Below are 21,925 nucleotides of genomic sequence, written 5' to 3'. Positions count from 1 at the left end.
CCAGTGAATTCCCTTAATTTTCAGGGATTTCCTCTTACTTCCTGTTTGACTATGGCACATGAAGTGAATGGAAATCTCTGCAATGGGATACAGATGGTGTGAAAAAAATCTAACTGGGGTTATAACCCTCCCTTACACTATCCAAAATGAAAAAAAGTTTTGCCTTTAGTATTTTAATAGTCTTTGTAATTCTCAAGAGCAGACATTAAGTTTATAACACAAATAAATAGATGTGTATGAAATATATACCTCCATTAAATTATGTAAAAGAAATCCAGAAAAGGTAAGTAATATAGTGCTTAAAGTGCAGATATAGCGGATGATGTTACCTGTTTTCTGTGTGCATGGTATGCAGAGAGGTACTTTTATATATGATAATTATATTTTATCTAATATTTGTTTCTGATGCTAATATTTGTTTCTGAGTATTACAGGATTTTTTCATTCTTAGTTTATTTAAGTTAAAACACAAACACAGTTCCTTTTCTAGGAGAGACCCTAGCAGTGAAGAGCTGAATTAAATTGCTGGCGTCATCTCCATTTTACTCTTATTAACAGCAGTTGAATTGGGAAGACGTTACATAAACATTCATTTGTTTCTCCCTGCACCACATGAACCATTGCAGTAGCAATGTAAAGGATTGCTGAGAACTGGAAAATCAACTTTGTTCTTCCTGCATGTGGTGTTTTAGCTTAATAAAACTGATTTGCCCCACAAGGAACTTTCAGGCATTTAAATAAAAATATCCTTGGTTTTGGAATATGCACTCTATACTGTGCGGTCTAATTTTTACCTTTAGCTATTGCAGTGTTTATATACAGATATCACAGTTATCATTGTTTAGGTCCTGGCTTAATGAGGAACTCTACCCAACTCTGAGCCTGATCCCAAAACATGTCTTTTGGTAAACCATAGAAGTACCAAATGTTCATTATTATGTCAGTTTAATGCCCCAGTCACATCAAGCACAGTAAAAGATGCCCTTCCTCAGTTACCTAGTCTGTGTATATTTGAATGACTGACCTGATATTTTAACTAGCCATCTTCATACAATGTCTTAGTTTAAAGGTTAACAAACAGACATCTGATCTTAGCAAATAGGGTTGATTTGCTAAAAGAATATAAGGCCCCTTTCACACTGGGGCGGTGTAGCGCCTGTAAAAATCCAGCCCCTTTCACTCCAGTGTGAAAGCCGGAGGGCTTTCACACTGGAGCGGTGCGCTAGCAGGACGGTGAAAAAAGTCCTGCTAGCCGCATCTTTGGAGCGGTGAAAGGAGTGGTGTATTCACCGCTTCTAAACCGCTCCTACCCATTGAAATCAATGGGGCAGCGCAGCTATACTGCCTGCAAAGCGGCGCTGCAATGGCGCTTTGCAGGCCGATTTAACCCTTTTTCGGCCGCTAGCAGGGGTTAAAACTGCCATGCTAGCAGCCGCAGACCGCCGCTAAAGCGACGGTAAAGCGACGCTAAAAATAGGGCGCTTTACTGCGGACGCACGCACCGCCCCAGTGTGAAAGGGCCCTAACTTTGCAAAGTGACTGTTCAAGTGCTTACCCCCGCAGGACCCACTGGTGATGAAAGGTTCTCTGTTCTGCCATGACTCTCCTAACTGCTCAATCCCCTCTGACACACTTGGTCGTAGACTAAAAGTTGTTTACACCTGTCTTAAGAGACTTAAGTTCTTAAGTGACTTAAGAGTTAGTGAGCTACCACTCTATAATAATGCACAGGACATAGGCCACCAGCAACTTGGAGGTAAATTAATTAAATGTATTAAAGCAATGCAACTAAATGAGGCATACAACAATGTAATAATTATACAGTCTTATACAGATAATTATACAGTCTTAAGGGTAGTATAAAGGATGAAAAGCCAATGACCAACTAACTGGCACTCGAAAGACTATTGCAAAGCAAAATCAAACTTTAACAGGTGCAACTAGAGTCTTTAGAACTGCATCTCTATGTGGGCTAACAGTGTCACCACATCCTGGCAGGCAACTAGTCTGGTCCCAGTGGCTTGTCAATCAGCCGCTTCTAGTCCCTGTTTCTCGCACAGTTTGCAGTCTCACCCCTTCAATCCTGAAGATGCAGCAAGTCTCTCTCTCTCAAACTCAGACTCTGAAGGCAGATCTGCCAGATTCAGATGCAGGTCTGTCCTCTCTCCCTGATGTGGATGAACAGGCACAGCAACAGGTCCTCTTAGCTCCTCTTCTGATGGATCTGTTTCCTCTAATGTGAGGCACGGACCCTCACAGCAGGACTACCCTTTGCTTTCCCCTCTGGATTGGCAGCAATCTGGAATTTGCCCAGGAACTCTCCTCCTCCAGGTGCAGAGATTTAATGTCCACAGCCTGTTAGCCTCCATTAACCGGTATGGTGCAGTCTCCCTTTAAGAACTACAATTCACATCATTCATAGATTCTGCATGGCAAGTGCTTTCTGATGTTTCAGATGGCTGTTACTCCCCGGCATCTCTATTTGGATCTGATCTGCACTGCAGGAGAGAGGCCTGGAGCAGGGAATTACACAGAGCCACTCTACTACCGGTGAGAGGCGCTGGCTGCAGAGACACAGATCAGCGATCTTCCCGACATGAGGTAATCCCAGTGATGGGGGGGTGGGGGAGAAAAGCCTGCAGCATGTTGGCTTCTCACACTGAGCTCTCTCCTGTCATAGCAGGAGGGGTCGGCGGATGAGTGGGAGATCAGAGCACCCAGCTACAGTAAACCATAGAGGCCCCATCTTTTCATTAATATGTCGGTTTGCTGTGCCAGTCCTACCAAACATAGCAAAACATGCCTATCCATCAGTTACCTGGTCTGTGTATATTTAAAGGGTTACTAAACCCTTTTTTGTTTTTTTTCTAAATAACAAACATGTCATACTTACCTCCTCTGTGCAGTTGGTTTTGCACAGAGTGGCCCCGATCCTCCTCTTCTGGAGTCCCTCAGCGGTGCTCGTGGCACCTCCTCTTCTTGAGTGCCCCGTCAGAGAAGCGCTCTCTTTCGGGACATCCGACACCCGTGTCATTGAATTTGATTAACAGCAGCGGGAGCCAATGGCTGTGCTGCTATCAATATATCCAATCAGGACACGAGACACCGGCTAGAGCAGGTGCGCTCGTCCCCGGGGCGAGAAAGAACGGGTTTAGGTAAGTAAAAGGGGAGGGGGGGTCTGCTGCATGACAGAAGGTTTTTCACCTTAATGCATAGGATGCATTAAGGTGAAAAAACATGAGGGTTTACTACTCCTTTAAATGAATGATCTGATATTTTCATTAGTCATCTCCATACACTTAGTTTAAAAGTGAACAAACAGACTGAACCGGATATCATGCACATCTTATCTTATCAAATGGGGTTGATTTACTAAGAGAATAGAACTTTGCAAAGTGACTGTTCATTTTGTTATGCTAACTTCAGTCATCAAGTCATGTTAAAGCAAAAAATCCATGTTTCTTATAAAATAAATTAAGTTTTACCTTTTTCGCTAGCTAAGTAACATTCAATTTGCTAAGTGAACATTTTCTGCTCATTTAATAAATAAAAAGTAAATGTCAAATAGTCATCAAAAAGTATAGGAAATGTCAATGGTTTTGTATGTGTATACATACATTTTGTGTTTCATGACACAGTATTATGTCTTTTTCAAATTTCCTATATCCCTCATTAATACTCATTTGTTTCAGGATTTAGAAACCTGCCTCTTGAGGACCAAATTACTTTAATCCAGTACTCCTGGATGTGCCTGTCGTCATTTGCCTTGAGCTGGAGATCCTATAAACATGCAAACAGCCAATACTTGTATTTTGCACCAGACTTGATATTTAATGAGTAAGTATGCATTAGTAATTGTTCTAAAAATGGTATTTACTTACATAGACATGAATTCAGTTTCCAATCATGTTGCTTACACAAATGTGGCAGGCAGATAACTTTTGCTAGATGTAAACTACATAATCATTGTCCCTTTCTTCACTTGCTATAAGTGATATGTGCATTAAAGCTAAACAAAATAGGAAATGAAATGCCAGTCACAGTTTAGTTGCCGGCAAAGTTTATCATTAGATATGATAGTGTGCTGCTTACAGAATGGTGTAGCCCGGTGTGTAAGAAAACAAAACACATTTATGAATGTGCATGTGCTCTTGGGCATCCAGGCACAGACTTGAAAATGAACATTTATATTAATCTTGCTATGTATGTGTAAGAAAAATCAAGATTTAGATTTACAGATCTGTGACTTTCTTGAAAAAAGTGCAGTGGGGAATTTTATATGTTTGTAACATATTTGAGAATATGATTCCACATTTTACAGCCTGCATTTTAAAGATAAGAAATTTTACATACTAAATAGCCGAATACATCTGCTACATTAGCTATACTTTGTATGTGGACATGTTTACTTTAGTGTCTGCTACATGTATAGGAGAATAAAATGACACTTCTGTCTGGTGATTGTGATTTTGTCCATTGCAGAAGATCCTATTCATCCTTTTCAGGGTATTCTGCATGAGAAGTCCAGGAATAAAAAAAAATCAAAATTTACATACCACTACTACTTTCAGCTCTTATTTTATAAGTGCTTTGTTTCATCGCAGCTTTTTAAAGCACCTAGCCTTCCCAAAATCCTCACACTTGAAAAGGTGTCCTTAAGGAACATTATTTTCCATTTCTTAGACTTTCTTAGAAGAGTGGATAGGCATTTATCTTTTTAAGCCAATATAGTCAAGTTAATTTTTCTCTTTTCTGTAAGAAGTAATCTTGCTGAGCTAAAATATTCCTTCAGTACAGATTTTTATTTTTCCATTTATGTGAGCGGCAAAGACATTTTATTGCTTATTCACTATTTTCATTGCTCCTTCCCCTGAGTGGGATGCTCTTTAGTACAAATATTTAACGTGTAAGAAAGAGTGAGGGGAAATGTCTCTAGTGATTGAAATTGGTTTTCCCACGAGTTAATTTGTATGTATTAAATCCCATTCATTTACTGGAAATGTGAAGTCTATTGCTGTAGGCTGCTCAGACTGTCAGTGCATTCGGTTTGTTAGCTGTATTTTATTATTATCATTATTATTTATTTTTTAATTATTCATTTGCTTTGTGGCCTTTGTGACAAACACTCCCAAACTCTTCAAATCAAAAAATTAACTGTGGTGAAATAGCTGGAAACATAGATACAATACATATATGAGAGCTGTTTTACCTGTCCGAGCATTTATATTTCTGTCCATTCATTACTGAGATTTAAACAACCATGCCACATAGCCAGCCTTGAGACCTGATTTTTCTCTACTGCAGTTAAATACAACTAAGGCTGTTTTCACACTGAGGTGCTTTACAGGCGCTACAGCACTAAAAATAGCACCTGTATAACACCTGTAAAGCGCCTCTCCTGTGGGCTTTCACACTGGAGCGGTGCACTTGCAGGACGGTACAAAAAATTCCTGCAAGCCGCATCTTTGCAGTGCTGTAGGAGCGATGTATTCACTGCTCCTAAAGCGCCCCTTCCCATTGAAAACAGTGGGGCAGCGACCCTAAACCGCCAGCATAGCACTGCTCCAGCAGCGATATGAGGACGATTTTAACCCTTTCCCGGCCGTTAGCAAGGGTTAAAACTGGCCCCACTAGTGGCCGAATAACACTGCTAAAATGATGGTAATTCGGTGCTAAATATAGCACCGCCGGCGCCCGCCCGCCCCAGTGTGAAAGTAGCCTGTGTCTTGTCCCTCCCTCAGCCTGTGACTTGCCAGTAATGGAGAAACTTGCAAACTGATGCGCTCTCCTCCGTCACTCCATTTTCTCCTCATCAACATGTTCCTTTTTAGTATATGAGCACTGCAGCACACCTGATTGTCTCTCAGTGCTGTTTCTCTCTCTCTGCCAGTCCAAGGGCTGCTTTACAAGGGCAGACATCAATAATTTACACTATTTTCATTTACATATTTATGGATAATGAGCACATACCTGCATACAACTTGCAATTGCTTGTAGTACCTGTAATATTTTTCAAAGCAACTCCTGTGTTTTCTGGGACTTCAGACACAGGCTGTACACAAAGTTTTGACTTCTCTCCTAAGCAGATCTGCCAGTTAAACTCAGCCCATCGGCGCCGGGGGGACGTACACATAGAGGGGGGCTTCTCCGCGGCTGCCCGTATAGGTCAGCCATCTGTACCAGAGGACGTGACTGCAAAGGGGAGGAGCCAGAGCAGACACCTGCTGCTGAATCCTGAAAACACGAAGCCGGATAACAGAAAACTTGAGTGCAGCCCGTGCTCTGCACTCACCCCCATATAACCTGGATAGGAGGAGCAGTTGGGGGCAGCTGCATATGGAACAATCATTCTCTCCATCTTCCTCCTATCGGAATGCCTGCGAGAGGTAGAGGAGAAACAGGAAGCTGCAGAAGAAAGATGGAGAGAATGATTGTTCTATATGCAGCTGCCCCCCACCACTTCTCCTATCCAGGTTATTTCTGCTGCCCCCCCCCCCCGCTCTCCACACCACCCATACACTGTGCCTCCCATGCTCTCTGCCACCCCCCAGTGCACTCCACCTCCCACATACTCTCTGCCACCCCCCTTGCACTCCACCTCCCCCATGCTCTCTGCCACCCTCCCTGTGCTCTCCGCCACCCCCCATGCTCTTTGCCACTCCCCATGCTCTCTGCCGCCCCCCCCCCCCCAGTGCACTCCACCTCCTCCATGCTCTCTGCCGCCCTCCCTGTGCTCTCCACCATCCCCCATGCTCTCTGCCACTCCCCATGCTCTCCGCCACCCCCATGCTCTGCGCTCACCCCGTGTTCTGTTCACATCCCCCTCATGCTGTCCGCTGCCCCCTCATGCTTTCCGCGGCTCCCCTCTGCTCTCCACTGCCCCCCATGCTGTCCACTGCCCCCCTGTGCTCTCCATCTTCCCCAGGTCCTCTTCACATCCCCCCACATGTTCTTCACCAGCCCCCCCTGCACTCTCCACCTTCCCCCCATGCTCTCCACCTCCCTCCCTGTGATCGCCACCCTCAATGCGCTCTTCACATCCCCCATGCTCTCCGCCACCCTGCCTGTGCTCTCCATCTCCCCCCATGCTCTCCACCAGCCCCCCCCCCCCGCTCTCCATCTCCCCCATGCTCTCTGCCGCCCTCCCTGTGCTCACCACCCCCAATGCGCTCATCCCCTATGCTCTCTGCTGTGCTCTCCACCAGTGCCCCCCACTCTCCACCTCCCCCCATGCTCTCCGCCACCCTCCCTGTGCTCTCCATCTCCCCCCATGCTCTCCGCCACCCTCGCTGTGCTCTCCATCTCCCCCATGGTCTCCACCATCCTCCCTGTGCTCTCCATCTTCCCCCATTCTCTCCGCTGCTTCTTGTGCTCTTCTCTTCCCCCCTGTGCTCTCACCCCACCCCATGTTCTCACGGTTCTTCCCTGTGCTCTCCATCCCCCCATGCTCTTTCCTGGTCCCACCTCCCCCCCCCCCACACCTCTGCTGGGTTCCCCTCTCTCAGGGGATCTGTCACATCTTTATGTGAGCAGTTTGTGTTTGAACACAAAAATGAAATCTTATACTTAAGCGGGGAGCACTTAGATCTTTTCTTTCTATCCATGACCTAGTGTCAGGTGATTTTATATAGTGTATACCACATTTACCACTGACTAATGCAGAGTTGCAATGCAAGGAGATGCGTTATAATTAATCAAAATTAGTCGATTAATCGATTTAAAAAAAAGATTAATCGAACACGAAAATTTTAATCAGCCTTTAAACAGCCCTTCATTTGACTTCAATATACCTAGATTAGAAAATGATAAATACATTTTCAGAATTTGCTACACAGAAGAAAAAGTAACATACCAAGATTGGTTGTATTGCTTTCGAATGGACAGAATGAAATTACTTGAAATATAAATAATAGTTTACACACTCCAGCTCCAGCTCTCCAGCTATAAAATTCCCATCCAGCTACAACTGTTCAAAAATATCAAAAGTAAACCATCATATGAACAATGAAAATAACATAAGCTGCATTATTAACCACTTCAATACCAGGCACTTACCCCCCCCCCCCCCTTCCCGCCCAAGCCAATTTTCAGCTTTCTGCGCTGTCGCTGTTTAAATGACAATTGCGTGGTCATGCTACACTGTACCCAAATAGAATTTTGTTCCCACAAACAGAGCTTTCTTTTGGTGGTATTTGATCACCTCTGTGGTTTTTATTTTTTGCTAAACAAAGACCGAAAATTTTGAAAAAAATAAAAGTTGGAAAGTTGGGGAGTGGAAATTTTGTAAATAAGTAAGTTTTCTCCTTCACTGATGGGCATGAAGGTGAAAAAAGACAAGTTTGCAACCCCTTTAAGAAAGAAAAACATATAGATCCTTTGTTTTAATATAAAGACCAATTTAACAGTTAAAGCAATAAACAAAACAAAAAAGGGCTTAATTTATTAAAACTGGAGAGTACAAAATCTGGTGCAGCTGTACATGATAGCCAATCAGCTTCCCACTTGTTCAATTAAGGTTTGACAAAAAAAAAAACCTGGAAGCTGATTGCTTTCTATGCAGCGCTGCACTAAATGTTGCACTCTCCAGTTTTAGTAAATCAGCCCCACAGTGTGTAACATATACCTCCTTCACAATATTTAGTTTGATCTTTTAAACAATATATTAATAATGTGCATTCAACAATAAATGTTTTCTTCTCACAACCTTTTAAATGTTTAATATGCAAATAGTGTTCCAGCACGCTTTACACTCTGCACTTCATTAACAAAAGTATTGAGATGCCTGCCTTTAAAAGCAGATTGACTTTATTTACTAAAGCTGGAAAGTGCAAAATCAGGCTCACTTCTGCATAGAAACCAATAGCGGCTCCTTCTCCAGACGTGCAGATCCCAGTCATTCCTCATGTCTTAACCGTAAGTACCCCACTGGGGATCTTCTGATCACCAGCAATGGCGGATCACAGGTGCAAGATAACTGAGACAAAAGGACCTAAAAGCATGTGTCCTGCAGACAGTCTACAGGAAACACAGAACACCAAGGTGATGTCTGTTCTCTTGTACCCAAAAAATTGTCTTATTTCCACTCTCTTCTTGCTCCCTCTTAGACACAGACTGTGGGCTTTCTGATAGAAGTAGATTTCTCGGCCATTATGTCTGAATTTGTGGAGACATTTTCTGCACCTCTAGAACCTTCAGTTTTAAGAGGCCAAAACGAATAATATATGTAAAAAATATATTAATAAACGTCCTCTTTTCCCCCTGCCCTGGTTCAGGAATTAGATGTGGAACCTCCTTTACTTGACGATATGGAGGAAGGTATCGAGGATGGTGATTTTGTAGTAGAGGCAGCAGGAGATTTTCTCTTCCCTGGAGCTTATGAAGTACAAGCTATGGCTTTGCTCCAAATTCTTTCCACTGTGAACACACTAATTGATGCAATGAGAACTAGTGTTTGCCTAACAGCACCTGATTCTCGACAGTCAAAACAGACCCCCTGGGGGTACCAAAAGAATGGCTAAGTCTAAAAAGACTTCCCATACACACACAGACTTATTGTGCACTTTATGGGCATTTGCTATGCCCTGAAAAGATTTTTACTCTTCCTAGGCTTTATGCTGATATTTTTTCGTATGGAAAAGGATTTCTAAAAATGTGTGGTCTCTTCAGGTAGTCGATTCTATCATTTCAGTTCTCAATAAACACCTCACAGTTCCTACTGAGGATGTTTCCTCCTTTAAGGACTATTTTAATAGGTGCTTTGAAGCCCTTATAAAGACCTTATTTGACCTTGGCCCTGCCATGTCTATTTGCCAAACTATTTCTAACTGGTCAAGACGCATGAACAGAGAACAGGAACCTCTCTTTGAAGGCCCTGTTCTCTTAGAACAATGAATGCTGATCCATCCATGTCTTGTGTTGATTCTCTTGAAATTGTCATTTAACATGTCTCAAAAATCTCTCTTATCTCATGTGCATCTCTAATTTTGTGGCTAAAATGTTTGCGCCAGTCTGGATCCAAGATATCCCAGCCTTCTGGGTACAATCTGTCATTTCAAATGGGTTCCAAAATAATTTCTACCCCCCCCCCCCCCCCCCCTTGCTTTTTACCTTCCAGCCTGCCATCTTCTGACCATAGCAATGAAGATTTAAAGACTGCCTTGTAAAAACTTTAGGCATAGGGAATGATTATACCAGTACTTTCAGAAGAACAGTTTCAAGGTTTATATTCAGTAGTATTGAAAGTTCCAAACCAAGGTATCGCATTTGCCCAATACTGGATATAAAATCACTGATTTCTTTGTGTTCCAAAATTCCAGATAGAATCTGCAAGATCTCATTTCTTCTCTCAGACAATGGAATTTCTTGCATCAGTAGATGTATAAATTGTCTAGCTACATATTTCCATTTTCCCACCCACGCTTCCTTTGTTTTGCAGTAGGAGACCAGTACTTCCAGTTTATAGCACTACTATTTGAGCTCGCTTGGTGCTCACAAAAGTGCTTGCCCCCTTTTGGGATTTCTATGAACCCAGCGCATTTATCTCACAGATTACCTGAATGCCCTCACGCTGAATGGCTCTTAAGCCATGTCCTTGTCTGCTAACATCCAAAGGACCAGACCGAAGAAAGCCAAAATGTGAGTGATAGAGTAGTCCCTGGTGTTAAGCCTTCTGTCCTCACATATTGTGGGAGTTGAATTTCCTTGAGTAGGAGTGGGAATACTTGAATCAAGGATACCCTTTTCCTTTTGGACTTCAATAAAAATAATTTTATTAGTAAGTGAAAATTCCTACGTTATTAAAGTACGTATTGAAACATGAATGGCTCATATACACTCACCAGACACTTTATTAGGTACACCTTGCTATTATCGGGTTGGACCCCCATTTGCCTTCGTACTTAATTCTTCATGGCATAGATTCAACAAATTGTTGGAAACATTTCTCCAAGATTTTGGTCCATATTGACGTGACAGAATTACACAGTTGCTGCAGATTTGTCGGCTGCACATCCAGGATGTGAATCTCCCATTCCACCGAATCCCATGCTCTATTGGATTGTGATCTGGTGACTGTGGAAGCCAGGGAACTCTTTGTCACGTTCAGCAAACCAGTTTGAGATGATGTGAGCTTTGTGACATGGTGCTGAAAGTAGCCATCAGAAGATGGATACACTGAAGTCATAAAGGTAAGGACATGGTCAGCAACAATACTCAGGTAGGCCATGACATTTGTAAATGCGCCAACAAGAAACAATGCGTTACTAGACATACTCATTACTAACAAATACAGACCTGATCATAGATGTGGACATACAGGGGAATTTTTACGAACAGTCTACTTACTGGAATGGTACCAGTTGATTTGAGAAAAGCCAATGTAGCAACAATATTTAAAAAGGGCCAATATATATCCCTGGGAATTGCAGACAAGTTAGTCTAATGTCAATAGTTTGCAAGCTCTTGGAGTGAATGATAAGGAACTATATACAAGATTCTAGTTATAAAAACTGTATTGTTAGCAGTAATCAGCATGGATTCATAAAGCATCGTTCTTGCCAGACCAACCTGTTGACCTTCTATGAGGAGGTGAGCTGCCCCATCTAGATAAAGGACGGCCTATAGACATGGTGTATCTGGATTTTTCAAAGGCATTCGATACAGTTCCCCATAAATAAACTTTTACTTTACAAACTAAGGTCTGTCGACCAAAGGGTGAGTATGTGGATTGAAAACTGGCTACATGGGCGAGTCTAGAGGGTGGTGATAAAGAGAGAGAACTTGGAATGTTCTGGTGTGGAAAGCGGGGTCCCCCAAGGTTCTGTCCTGGGACCAATCCTAATTTATTCATAAACGATCTGGAGGATGGGATAAACAGCTCAATCTCATTATTTGCAGACGATACTAAGCTAAGCAAGGCAATAACTGCTATGCAGGATGTGGAAACCTCGCAAGGAGATCTAAACAAATTAATGGGGTAGGCAAATACATGGCAAATGAGGTTTAACCACTTAAGGACCAAGCCTCTTTCTGAGATTTGGTGTTTACAAGTTAAAAGCTATTTTTTTTGCTAGAAAATTACTTAGAACCCCAAAACATATATATTTGTTTCTAACACCCTAGAAAAGAAAATGGCAGTCGTTGCAATTCTCTCTGTCATAGCGTATTTGCACAGTGGTTTTACAAGCATACTTTTTTTTTGAAAGAAAATACACTTTTTTGAATTAAAAAATAAGACAACAGTATAGTTAGCCTATTTTTTTTATATTGTGAAAGATAATGTTATGCCGAATAAATTGATACCCAACATGTCACGCTTCAAAATTTTGCCCGCTCGTGGAATGGCGAAAAACTGTTACCCTTAAAAATCTCCATAGGTGACGTTTAAAAAATTCTACCGGTTGCATGTTTTGAGTTAAAGAGGAGGTCTAGGGCTAGAATTATTGCTCTCGTGCCTACGATCACGGCGATACCTCCCATGTGTGGTTTGAATACCGTTTTTATATGCGAGTGCTATGCACATATGTGTTCGCTTCTGCACGCGAACTCGACGGGATGGGACGCGCTTAAAAAAAAATAATTTCTTATTTATTTTACCTTTTATTTTTTATTTTTACACTGTTCTTTTTAAAAAAAAAAGTGTAATTTTTATTCCTATTACAAGGAATGTAAACATCCCTTGTAGTAGAAAAAAAAGCATACCAGGACCTCTTAAATATGAGATCTGGAGTAAAAAGACCTCAGATCACATATTTACACTAAAATGTAATAAAAAAAAAAAAAATGTAATTTGAAAAAAATAATTGTCCCTTTAAGAGCTATGGGCGGAAGTGACTTTTTTACGTTGCCTCTGCCCTGCAATGATATGGAGACGGGTGGGGGCCATCTTCCTTTTACTCAACTCCATACCACACAGGAGACAGGACGTGATCGGTGGGATAAAAGGGATCTATCGGAGAATCCGCCGCAGAGACCACTTTTATTTGAGAGCGGACCACCCGCTGAAGTAGAGGATACCGGGGTTATGGCAGCTAGCTGCTACCATATCAATGATATTCCTCTTCAAAGTAGCGCCGTAAAATGATGGCGAGCGGTCCATAAGTGGTTAATGTTGAAAAATGGAAAATAATGCATTTGGGGGGCAAAAATATGAATGCAGTCTACTCGCTGGGGGAATCTAGGATGGAAAAGGACCTGGGGGTCTTAGTAGATGATAAGCTATGCAATGCCAAGCTGCAGCAAGCAAAGCCAACAGAATATTGGCATGCATTAAAAAGGGGATTAACTCCAGAGATAAAATTATAATTCTCCCACTCTACAAGACTCTGGTCCAGCCGCACCTGTCCAGTTTAGGAGGGAACTGCAGGAGCTGGAGAGGGTCCAGAAAAGGGCAACAAATCTAAATGTGGCCATACACCTATAGATTATCTATAGATTTTCTATGGTTAGATGGAAAAAGTGGGAGATTCCTCCATCCACACAGTTTAGCGAACATTGAGAAATCTGTTGCACTTTTTCCATCTAACCATAGAAAATCTGCAGATAATCTATTGATGTATGGCCAGCTTAATAAAGAGACTGGAGGATCTCTGCTTTGGGGAAAGACTGCAAGCACTGAACTTATTCTGTCTGGAGAAGAGAGAATCTGAAAGGGGATATGATTTCAATGTACAAATACCATACTGGTGACCCCACAATAGGGATAAAACTTTTCTGCGCAAGGGAATTTAAAAAGACACTGCCATCCACTAAAATTAGAAGCAAAGTGGTTTAACCTTAAACTGCATAGAGGGTTCTTTACTGTAAGAGCAGTAAGTATGTGGAATTCTCTTCCACAAGCAGTGGTTTCATCGGGGAGCATCAATAATTTTAAATAACTATTAGATAACTATTAAATAGGCACCTAAACGACCAAAACATACAGGGAAATTATATATTATAATTATATTATATTAACATAAAAGCACACACACAGGTTGAACTTAATGGAATTGTGTCTTTTTCCATCCTCACCAACTATGTAACTATGTGTTTTGTATTCTGTATACCCTGGTTATAACGAGTGGTTATTTGAGTTACTGTTGTCTTTCTATCATCCCATACCAGTCTGCCCATTCTCCTCTGACCTCTGACATCAACAAGGCATTTTTGTCCACACAACTGCCGCTAACTGGATATTTTCTCTTTTTCGGGCCATTCTCTGTAAACCCTAGAGATGGTGGATGGTGTGAAAATCCCAGTAAATCAGCAGTTTTTTAAATACTCAGACTAGTCTGTCTGGCACCAACAACCACGCCACGTTCAAAGTCACTTAAATCCTCTTTCTTCCCCATTCTGATGCTCGGTTTTAACTTCAGCAAGTCGTCTTCACCACATGTAGATGCCTAAATGCATTGAGTTGCTGCCATGTGATTGGCTGATTAGCAATTTGTGTTACCAAGCAATTGAACAGGTGTACCTAATAAAGTGGCTGGTGAGTGTATATTTGTGATGTGTGTTAATGCGCACTGAGAACAATGGGCTGCCAACACACCAAAACCAAAAATCCATTGTGCTACAAATTTTTTAATCCAATGCTATTACTATGGTGTGCTACAGCATGTGTGTGTTGCCTTAAGGCCCCATTCACACCCGAACATAGTGTTTTCAGGCAGATAATCGTGCAATTTTGCAATTTGCAATTTTGCAATTTAGCGTTTTTTTTACCGCATTTAGCCGCGATTTTGTGCAGGGCAAAAGGTCACCAATGCAAAAAGAAGAAAAAGCCCAAATCTGCCCGATTTGAGCGGCAAAAAAGGCTCCAGAACTTGTTTGAGCTTCAGGCGACATGGAGTGAAGATGTGAACCATCTCCATTGGGAATAATGGATTTTTTCCCCTCCAGCGTTTTGTAGCTTCAGGCTTCAAGCTACAAAACGCTCAGGTGTGAAATGGGCCTAATGCTTCAAAATAAATGGCACCGCAGTGCATATAATGTGCATTGCCATGCATTGCGTTCCTGTAATGGTCCCTAAGCCACCTTCCACATTTGTTAAGTGTTTACAAGCACTGTGGATCATAGCGTATGATTTAAAAAGCAATCCTAACAGTCCATGCTTGCAGTAAAGGCAATCAAAATATAGTGTATTTTAAATAATTATTTATGAACAAAAAGAATTTCTTATGACAGTTATTTCTTCCAGCCTCCAAACAAAATAAATGTAATGCAATGTTTCATTTCCCATTGTGAACTGATTACAGTGATTGTACTTTTCCCCTTTTTTTGTATACTGCAGTACATGTGTTATTTAGCATTGATGGGAAAATTAATCTTTTCTTTCCCTTACAGCATCACATTTTGCTCTGTTGGATTGTGACTAACAATAGCCATTGCCTCTTACATTTACTTTAGATTGCACATGGCATTTTCACCACAGACATATGGATGCATAGAAAGGTTCTGACAACTGCGTGGTTGAATGTGGTTTGTGTCTTCCTAAAATAACTTCCTAATATTCAAAGCAATTGACTGTACTAGATTGAGTCATAGGGTCTATGGAGAATGAGCGGAAATAAAACATGGTATAATCATTACAGAGATGAACTTGTATGAACCTTTCTGTCCCTATGGGGGAAAGAACAATTGTTTTAGATTGGTTTATCTGTCTTCATAGTTTAGTCATTCAAGATCGTTTAAAAAATCACTGTTTGTGTATAAAATCTTGTTTGATTTTCATATAATTAAATACTTTTAGATTAGTTAGTGAGACCTTCTGGTCCACCCTTCGTCTGCATTGGTGTTCTAGAACCAGTATAGTTAAATATCTACACACTGTAAGACTGTTTCCTCGTTTCCCTTGTTGCCCTAATTGTCTTGCAAGTCTTCAAAGACCAAGAGACCTGTTATCGGGTAAAAGGGAGAGTAGTGCCATGATGACATTACACATCGCAGGACCAGCCTATCAGGATCTATGTCAGCATTGGGAGGTATTATTGGTTTGAAATTCTCATATTCCATAGAAGCATACATTGGTTAGGAATGGGTTCTTCATGCCAGAACATAACATGGGTAATGATTTTACACATTCTACCTACTTAACCACTTAAGCCCCAGACCATTTGGCTGGCCAAAGACCAGAGCACTTTTTGCGATTCGGCACTGCGTCACTTTAACTTACAATTGCGCTGTCATGCGATATGGTTCCCAAACAAAATTTACATCCTTTTTTTCCCACAAATAGAGTTTTCTTTTGGTGGTATTTGATCACCTCTGCAGTTTTTATTTTTTGCGCTATAAACAAAAAAATTGGGGGAATTTTTAAAAAAAAAACGCATTATTTTTTACTATATATATATATATATATATATATATATATATATATATATATATATATATATATAATATCCCCCAAAAATATATAAAAAAATATTTTTCCTCAGTTTAGGCCGATACATATTCTTCTACATATTTTTGGTAAAAACAAAAATCGCAATAAGCGTTTATTGATTGGTTTGTGCAAAAGTTATAGCGTATACAAAATAGGGGATAGTTTTATGGCATTTTTTTCGCGACTGCTACATTATGGCGGACACATGGGACACTTTTGGTGCCATTTTGGGACCATTCACATATATAGAGCGATCAGTGCAATTAAAAATGCATTGATTACTGTCTAAATATGACTGTCAGTGAAGGGGTTAACCACTAGGTGGCGCTGTAGGGGTAAAGTGTGTCCTAGGGAGTTATTTGAACTGTGGGGGGAGGGGCTGTGTGTGACACTACACTGATCAGCGCTCCTGATTACAGGGAGCGGTGATCAGTGACAGTGTCACTAGGCAGAACGGGGAGATGCTTGTTTACATTGGCATCTCCCGATTCTTCCTCACTGTGAGACGATCGCAGGTATCCCCGCGGACATCGAGTCCGTGGGACCCGTGGTCACTGACCTCCCGGTGGGCGCGCGTGCAAGCTGCCTCTTAAATGGCCATGTACAGGTATGTTAATTTGCCTGTACTTGCCCTTCTGCTACAGTATATCTGCGTGAGGCGGTCGGGAAGCGGTTAATAGTGTTAGGAAATGTAGACTGTTAACGCTGTACATTTTAAGAGGCCTGCTTTAATTACATTCCATGTATTGCCAGTTGACTATTAATGATTTAAAGTGTCATGTATATTTCTACCCACACAGTTGAAGCACTGCATCTTATGAATATATTACATAAATACTTTTTTTATAAAGGTGTTCTTTAAGGTGTGACATAAAATTTAATACGTTACTTACACTGTTGCTTTATCAATTACCCATTACAATTTCTCCATTCTGCCTCTTGATTATTCTTTTATTTTTTAAACATTTCTGCTATATGCAGCAGGGATGATTTACTAAAGGAAAATAGGCGGTTTACTTTGCAAGGGAATTTTATCTTAGCTTAGTGAATTAGGTAAAGCTCTGGTGACTTCCACCATTCAATCATTTACAAGTAAAAATACCTTTTTTATTGTTTTTTTTTTTTTTTTTTCATTTTCCTTGCATGTGTTTTGGAATTCATTTCAAACTGAATTTTTGCCATGTTCACTAAGCTAAGGGGAATTTCTTGTGAACAAACTATTTGCCTTAAGTAAATCAAACCCAGTGAATAGATGATGGCACAACATTCACATTATAAAGGGGATGGCATGTCTGAAAGTTCTCTCCTCTCAAAGCATTTATGTTTCTTGAATTTTGAATAACAGCTCAATATGCATGCACAGTGGCAGTTATTGCTTAGCATGGCGTGCAAGTTTTTTAAGTCATATTTTAATATGATGTTGGTCACATACTGTATGATGAACCCAAATATTGGCTGACCTATATGACCACATTTTCAGTGTATCAGTATTTCACTTCATTTGGTCAATAATTTTATCACATGGACCACTATAATGCTTGCTGAGCCAGCTGCCTAATCATTTGCATTGAGAATGACAGCTAATTAGCTAAGGCTTTCCAACTTTGAGAACATAGGGGTTATTTACAAAAGGCAAATCCACTTTGCAACACAAGTGCACTTGGAAGTGCAGTCGCTGTAGATATGAGGGGTAGATCTGAAATGAGGGGAAGCGCTGCTGATTTTATCATCCAACCATGTACTAGCAAAAATGCTGTTTTTTATTTTCCTTGCATATCCCCCTCAGATCTACAGCAACTTTACTTCCAAATGCACTTGCAGTGCAAAGTAGATTTCCCTTTAGTAAATAACCCCTAATATCACTTGGCCTGAGAACTTGTAAATCTCTGTTGAAAACTGATGTCCTTTTCTCCACAAAAGAGGTGGATGTACTACCAATGTGTGTGTGAAAGTTGCCATGAACTGAGGAAAACCATTACAGGTTCCAGTGTGTAGCTATTTAGGTAAGGAATGGCAGCTAACTCTCATTTACATAATCTTCCTACCTGTGCCTAGTCTTAATCTGAAAGCGATCGAACACAGACAGAAGTGATTTTAGATGACCACAAGGAGATGGGGTCAAAATTGCCTTAATCAAACCTGAAGGAAGTATTCCATCATTTTTTTTTTCTGGTTTAGATTTTTTGTTTAATAACCTCTGTTGTTGCTGACAATTTATAGCCTAATTCATTCAGTTGACTCCAGTTAGATGATCAGATGCTTGGTTTTAAACAAGAACTTTTGATTGTTGAAATAACAGTTTATCAAAAGTGGCTAAAAGTACCTGAAAGTTTATACGTGTATAGCAATATAATGTATATTACCGGTAGATGTAAATAACATAATTCCATTTGTTATTTGCTTCTAAAGCCTACTTGGGCAGGTGAACAGACAGCATAATTTTACAACTGACCTTTCTACAAAGGAAAAGATTGAGATACAAAAGTGTCAGTCAGAAACTACATGGCAGCATAAATAGGCAGCAAACATAAACAAAGTGCAAAGCAAGATGAACCAGCTATGTTAGCTGTGCAAGGTGATATTCAGGCACAGTAAATGCGATATTCAGCATTTACTTGTCTATGTTTTCAGATGCTAATTTGTTTGCAGCTTGAGAAATTCAGGATTAGCATTGCATAATGTTCCGTAAGACTACAGCCACCTCTTGCTGACCTTTTGCTTATAAAGCCTGTAATTCTTCTTGGTATTCTGATTTCTATAGTAACGGTAAGCAGGATACATTCGTACAAGCTGCATGGCAGCTAAATGACTTTTTTTATCAGCTTCGAGTGTGCTTACCTGTTTAGGTCTAATATCTCATTGACTAAGTTATTGACTTTTAAATTAGTTTGTGCATCAATTCTGTGCATTCGGATATCACACATTGACAGGTCTTCTTTGCTACATTGATTTTTTTAGAAAGGTTACAGTGTTTTTCCTTAGGGGAAGCAATTTACTACGTTTAATATAATTATAGTCTATTATGATGTGCTTACCTACATTTAGGAAAATTATCATAATAATGGTTCACTGTGTAATTTTTGCCAGAATTTTCACCCAAGCAATCAGGCAAATATGGAAAAATATTTGTGTTTTTCACATCTCACATATGTGATTAGGCAGGTTTTGCACTACATAATTGTATGCAAATCTATGGGAGTTTTTACAGAGATTGCAGATGTACATGGCTAACTTTAAGCAGTAATTTTAATTTTAAATTAACCCCGAGCCAGACTCGGGACCGTATCGCTGAATGCAGGGAGAGGTGTACTTACCTTCTCCCCTGGATCCAGCGATGTCCCCCCGCTGTATGAGCGGCTCGTCCTCCCCTCGATCTATCATGGAGCCGATCTCATTGCTGTATGTAATCATTTCACATCCCATTTGTCCCTAGTGGTCTGCCCAGTGCCCTGCATGCAGTTTTATCTTATAAAAACTGTTCTTTATGCCTGGAAACTGGAGATTGTCCATAGCAACCAAAACTGTACCTTTACATCAAAAATTGTTTTAGACCAGCTAGAAAACAGTGATTATAAATTGGAATCACTCCCAGAATTGAGCGATAGCGATTTGTGGGGAGATCCGTCATCAAATATTGAAAAGTAATAACAGTGACAATTCTGCAACTGAGCAAATTTCAGTGTTTTTGATTTGATTACATTATTAAATCATTTTTATTATTGTTATATTATTATTTGGTATAATTATTTATAGTTATTTATTATATTATAATTTATGATTTCATTTTTCAAACTTTATCATACCCGGGATGTCTGCTAGACTCTGGTTTGGACAGATTTAAGTGAGTTATTCCTAAGAATTACAGGACTACAATATAAAACGCCAAATTTTCATGCAAAATAATTGTAACGCTTTCAGCACCTAAAATCTGAAATAATCATACCGCCAGGGAGGTTAAACAAGCACAGACAGCAGATCAAGATTTAGAACCCATCCCCTTTGCTCAGTGTTAAAGTGTTTGTAAAAAATAGCAATCATGCGTGTACTTCCCTGCTCTGTGCAAGGGTTTTGCACAGAGCAACCCATCCTCTTTACCTGGGGTGCCCCGATGGTGCTCCTGGCCCCTCCCCTTCATCAGGTGCCCCCACAGAAAGCCGCTTTCCATGGGGGCACCCGTGTGGGCTTGCTCCTGAGTCCTGCTGCTGAGTCTATTGACATAGACAGTAAAACTCAGCCCTGCCACCCACTCCAGTGTCACGGGATTTTATTGACAGTGGCAGAAGTCAATGGCTCCCGCTGCTATCAATCTGTCCAAAGAGGAGAGAGACAGCAGTTGGAGCCACTGGGCTTGTGCACATGGCTGGATCAGATCGGGCTCAGGTAAGAAAAAGGGGGGTCTGGGGGGCAGCTGCAGCACAGGGGGGCAGCTGCAGCATAGAATGCATTAAGGTGAAAAAAACTTGAGACTTTACAACCACTTTAAGCAGAACCAATTACTGCTTAGACCATATCTAGCCACTCAGTAAGTCCTGTTGCTCCACATCTAATCCAGCCATTTAACGTACAGTCCTCCCAGAAGTGGTATAATATAGATGATTCTTCATGGGCTGGGATTTCTATGTCTTGGAAGCTCCAACACTGAGTTCTCCTTGCCATATTCCCATATTGTTTTCATGTTCACCTTAGAGTTTTATATGTTCCTATCAACTTCTGCCTTTTTTAGCTCATTGTCATGCATTCTGTGTAACAAAAATATGAAAAGAATCCAAAAGTATAGGATCCCCTTTACTGAAATAATACTTTTGGATGGAGTGGCCCATTCAAAAATAATGCTTTTATAGATTTACACTTAACATTGAAGCTCAGTTCCTAGCTCCCCTATCTTTCAACCCTGAAGACTGAGGACATCTAGTGATAAAAAGGAATTACTGCGGGGGACAGTGTTAAAGAGGGTACAGTATTGCTCTGAGAGCTACTTTATTTCCTATATCTCAGTTCTGTTTAGCAGCAGTTTATTGCAAGGCAAAAGGTATTTTTATGGCTTAAATTCAATGTCAAGGCAAAAAAAAAAATAAAAATATTAAGTACATCTCTTTCTCGCTATGCATACATGCACATTTCTGCATGTTTTGTTTGTTTATAGACACACTATTTTTTTGCCTGCAATCTGGTCCATTTCATTTTCTCCAGATGCCATTGGGTCGGTTTGTCTTCTGGGTATGCCTATTGGCGTATTTGGCAATAGAATACCTAATCTTAAAATAGCATTCAACACAGTACTGTTTTGATGTTTTACAGTCTGCAGAACATACTGAGATTCCTGATCGCAATGGCCAGCACTACTTCTGCAGTTGCTGATTGTTCATGCATACTGAAAGCTTAAGTGGAAACTTCACTCTCTCTATCAACATTGACTATGTTTAATCCCTACGCTGCTAACATTAGTAAATAGATAGGAGACTATATCACTTGTACAGGTTAGTGAGACAGAGGGGTCTGCATGAAGTTTTGCCTGAGAGTCAATAGGTAGTGCTTGGGATTTTTCCCAATTAACTCTGAGCC

General features: G+C 40.7%; 1 protein-coding gene across 4 annotated transcripts in view; it reads left to right on the top strand.

Moving 5' to 3' along the window:
* NR3C2 (nuclear receptor subfamily 3 group C member 2) overlaps window positions 1-21,925 on the top strand; it is a 488,739-nt gene that overhangs the window by 415,579 nt on the left and 51,235 nt on the right. For all 4 annotated transcript variants that reach the window (XM_077477013.1, XM_077477014.1, XM_077477016.1 and 1 more), the window contains exon 6: window positions 3,693-3,837. In XM_077477013.1, the coding sequence (XP_077333139.1) occupies window positions 3,693-3,837 (145 nt within the window). The remainder of the gene's footprint in view (window positions 1-3,692; window positions 3,838-21,925) is intronic.

The sequence above is a fragment of the Lithobates pipiens genome, unplaced genomic scaffold (genome assembly GCF_037356315.1).
Source record: "Lithobates pipiens isolate NorthernLeopardFrog02 unplaced genomic scaffold, aLitPip1_a1.2 Scaffold_13, whole genome shotgun sequence".
Lineage (NCBI taxonomy): Eukaryota > Metazoa > Chordata > Amphibia > Anura > Ranidae > Lithobates > Lithobates pipiens.
This window is presented reverse-complemented; position numbering and strand designations above follow the sequence as displayed.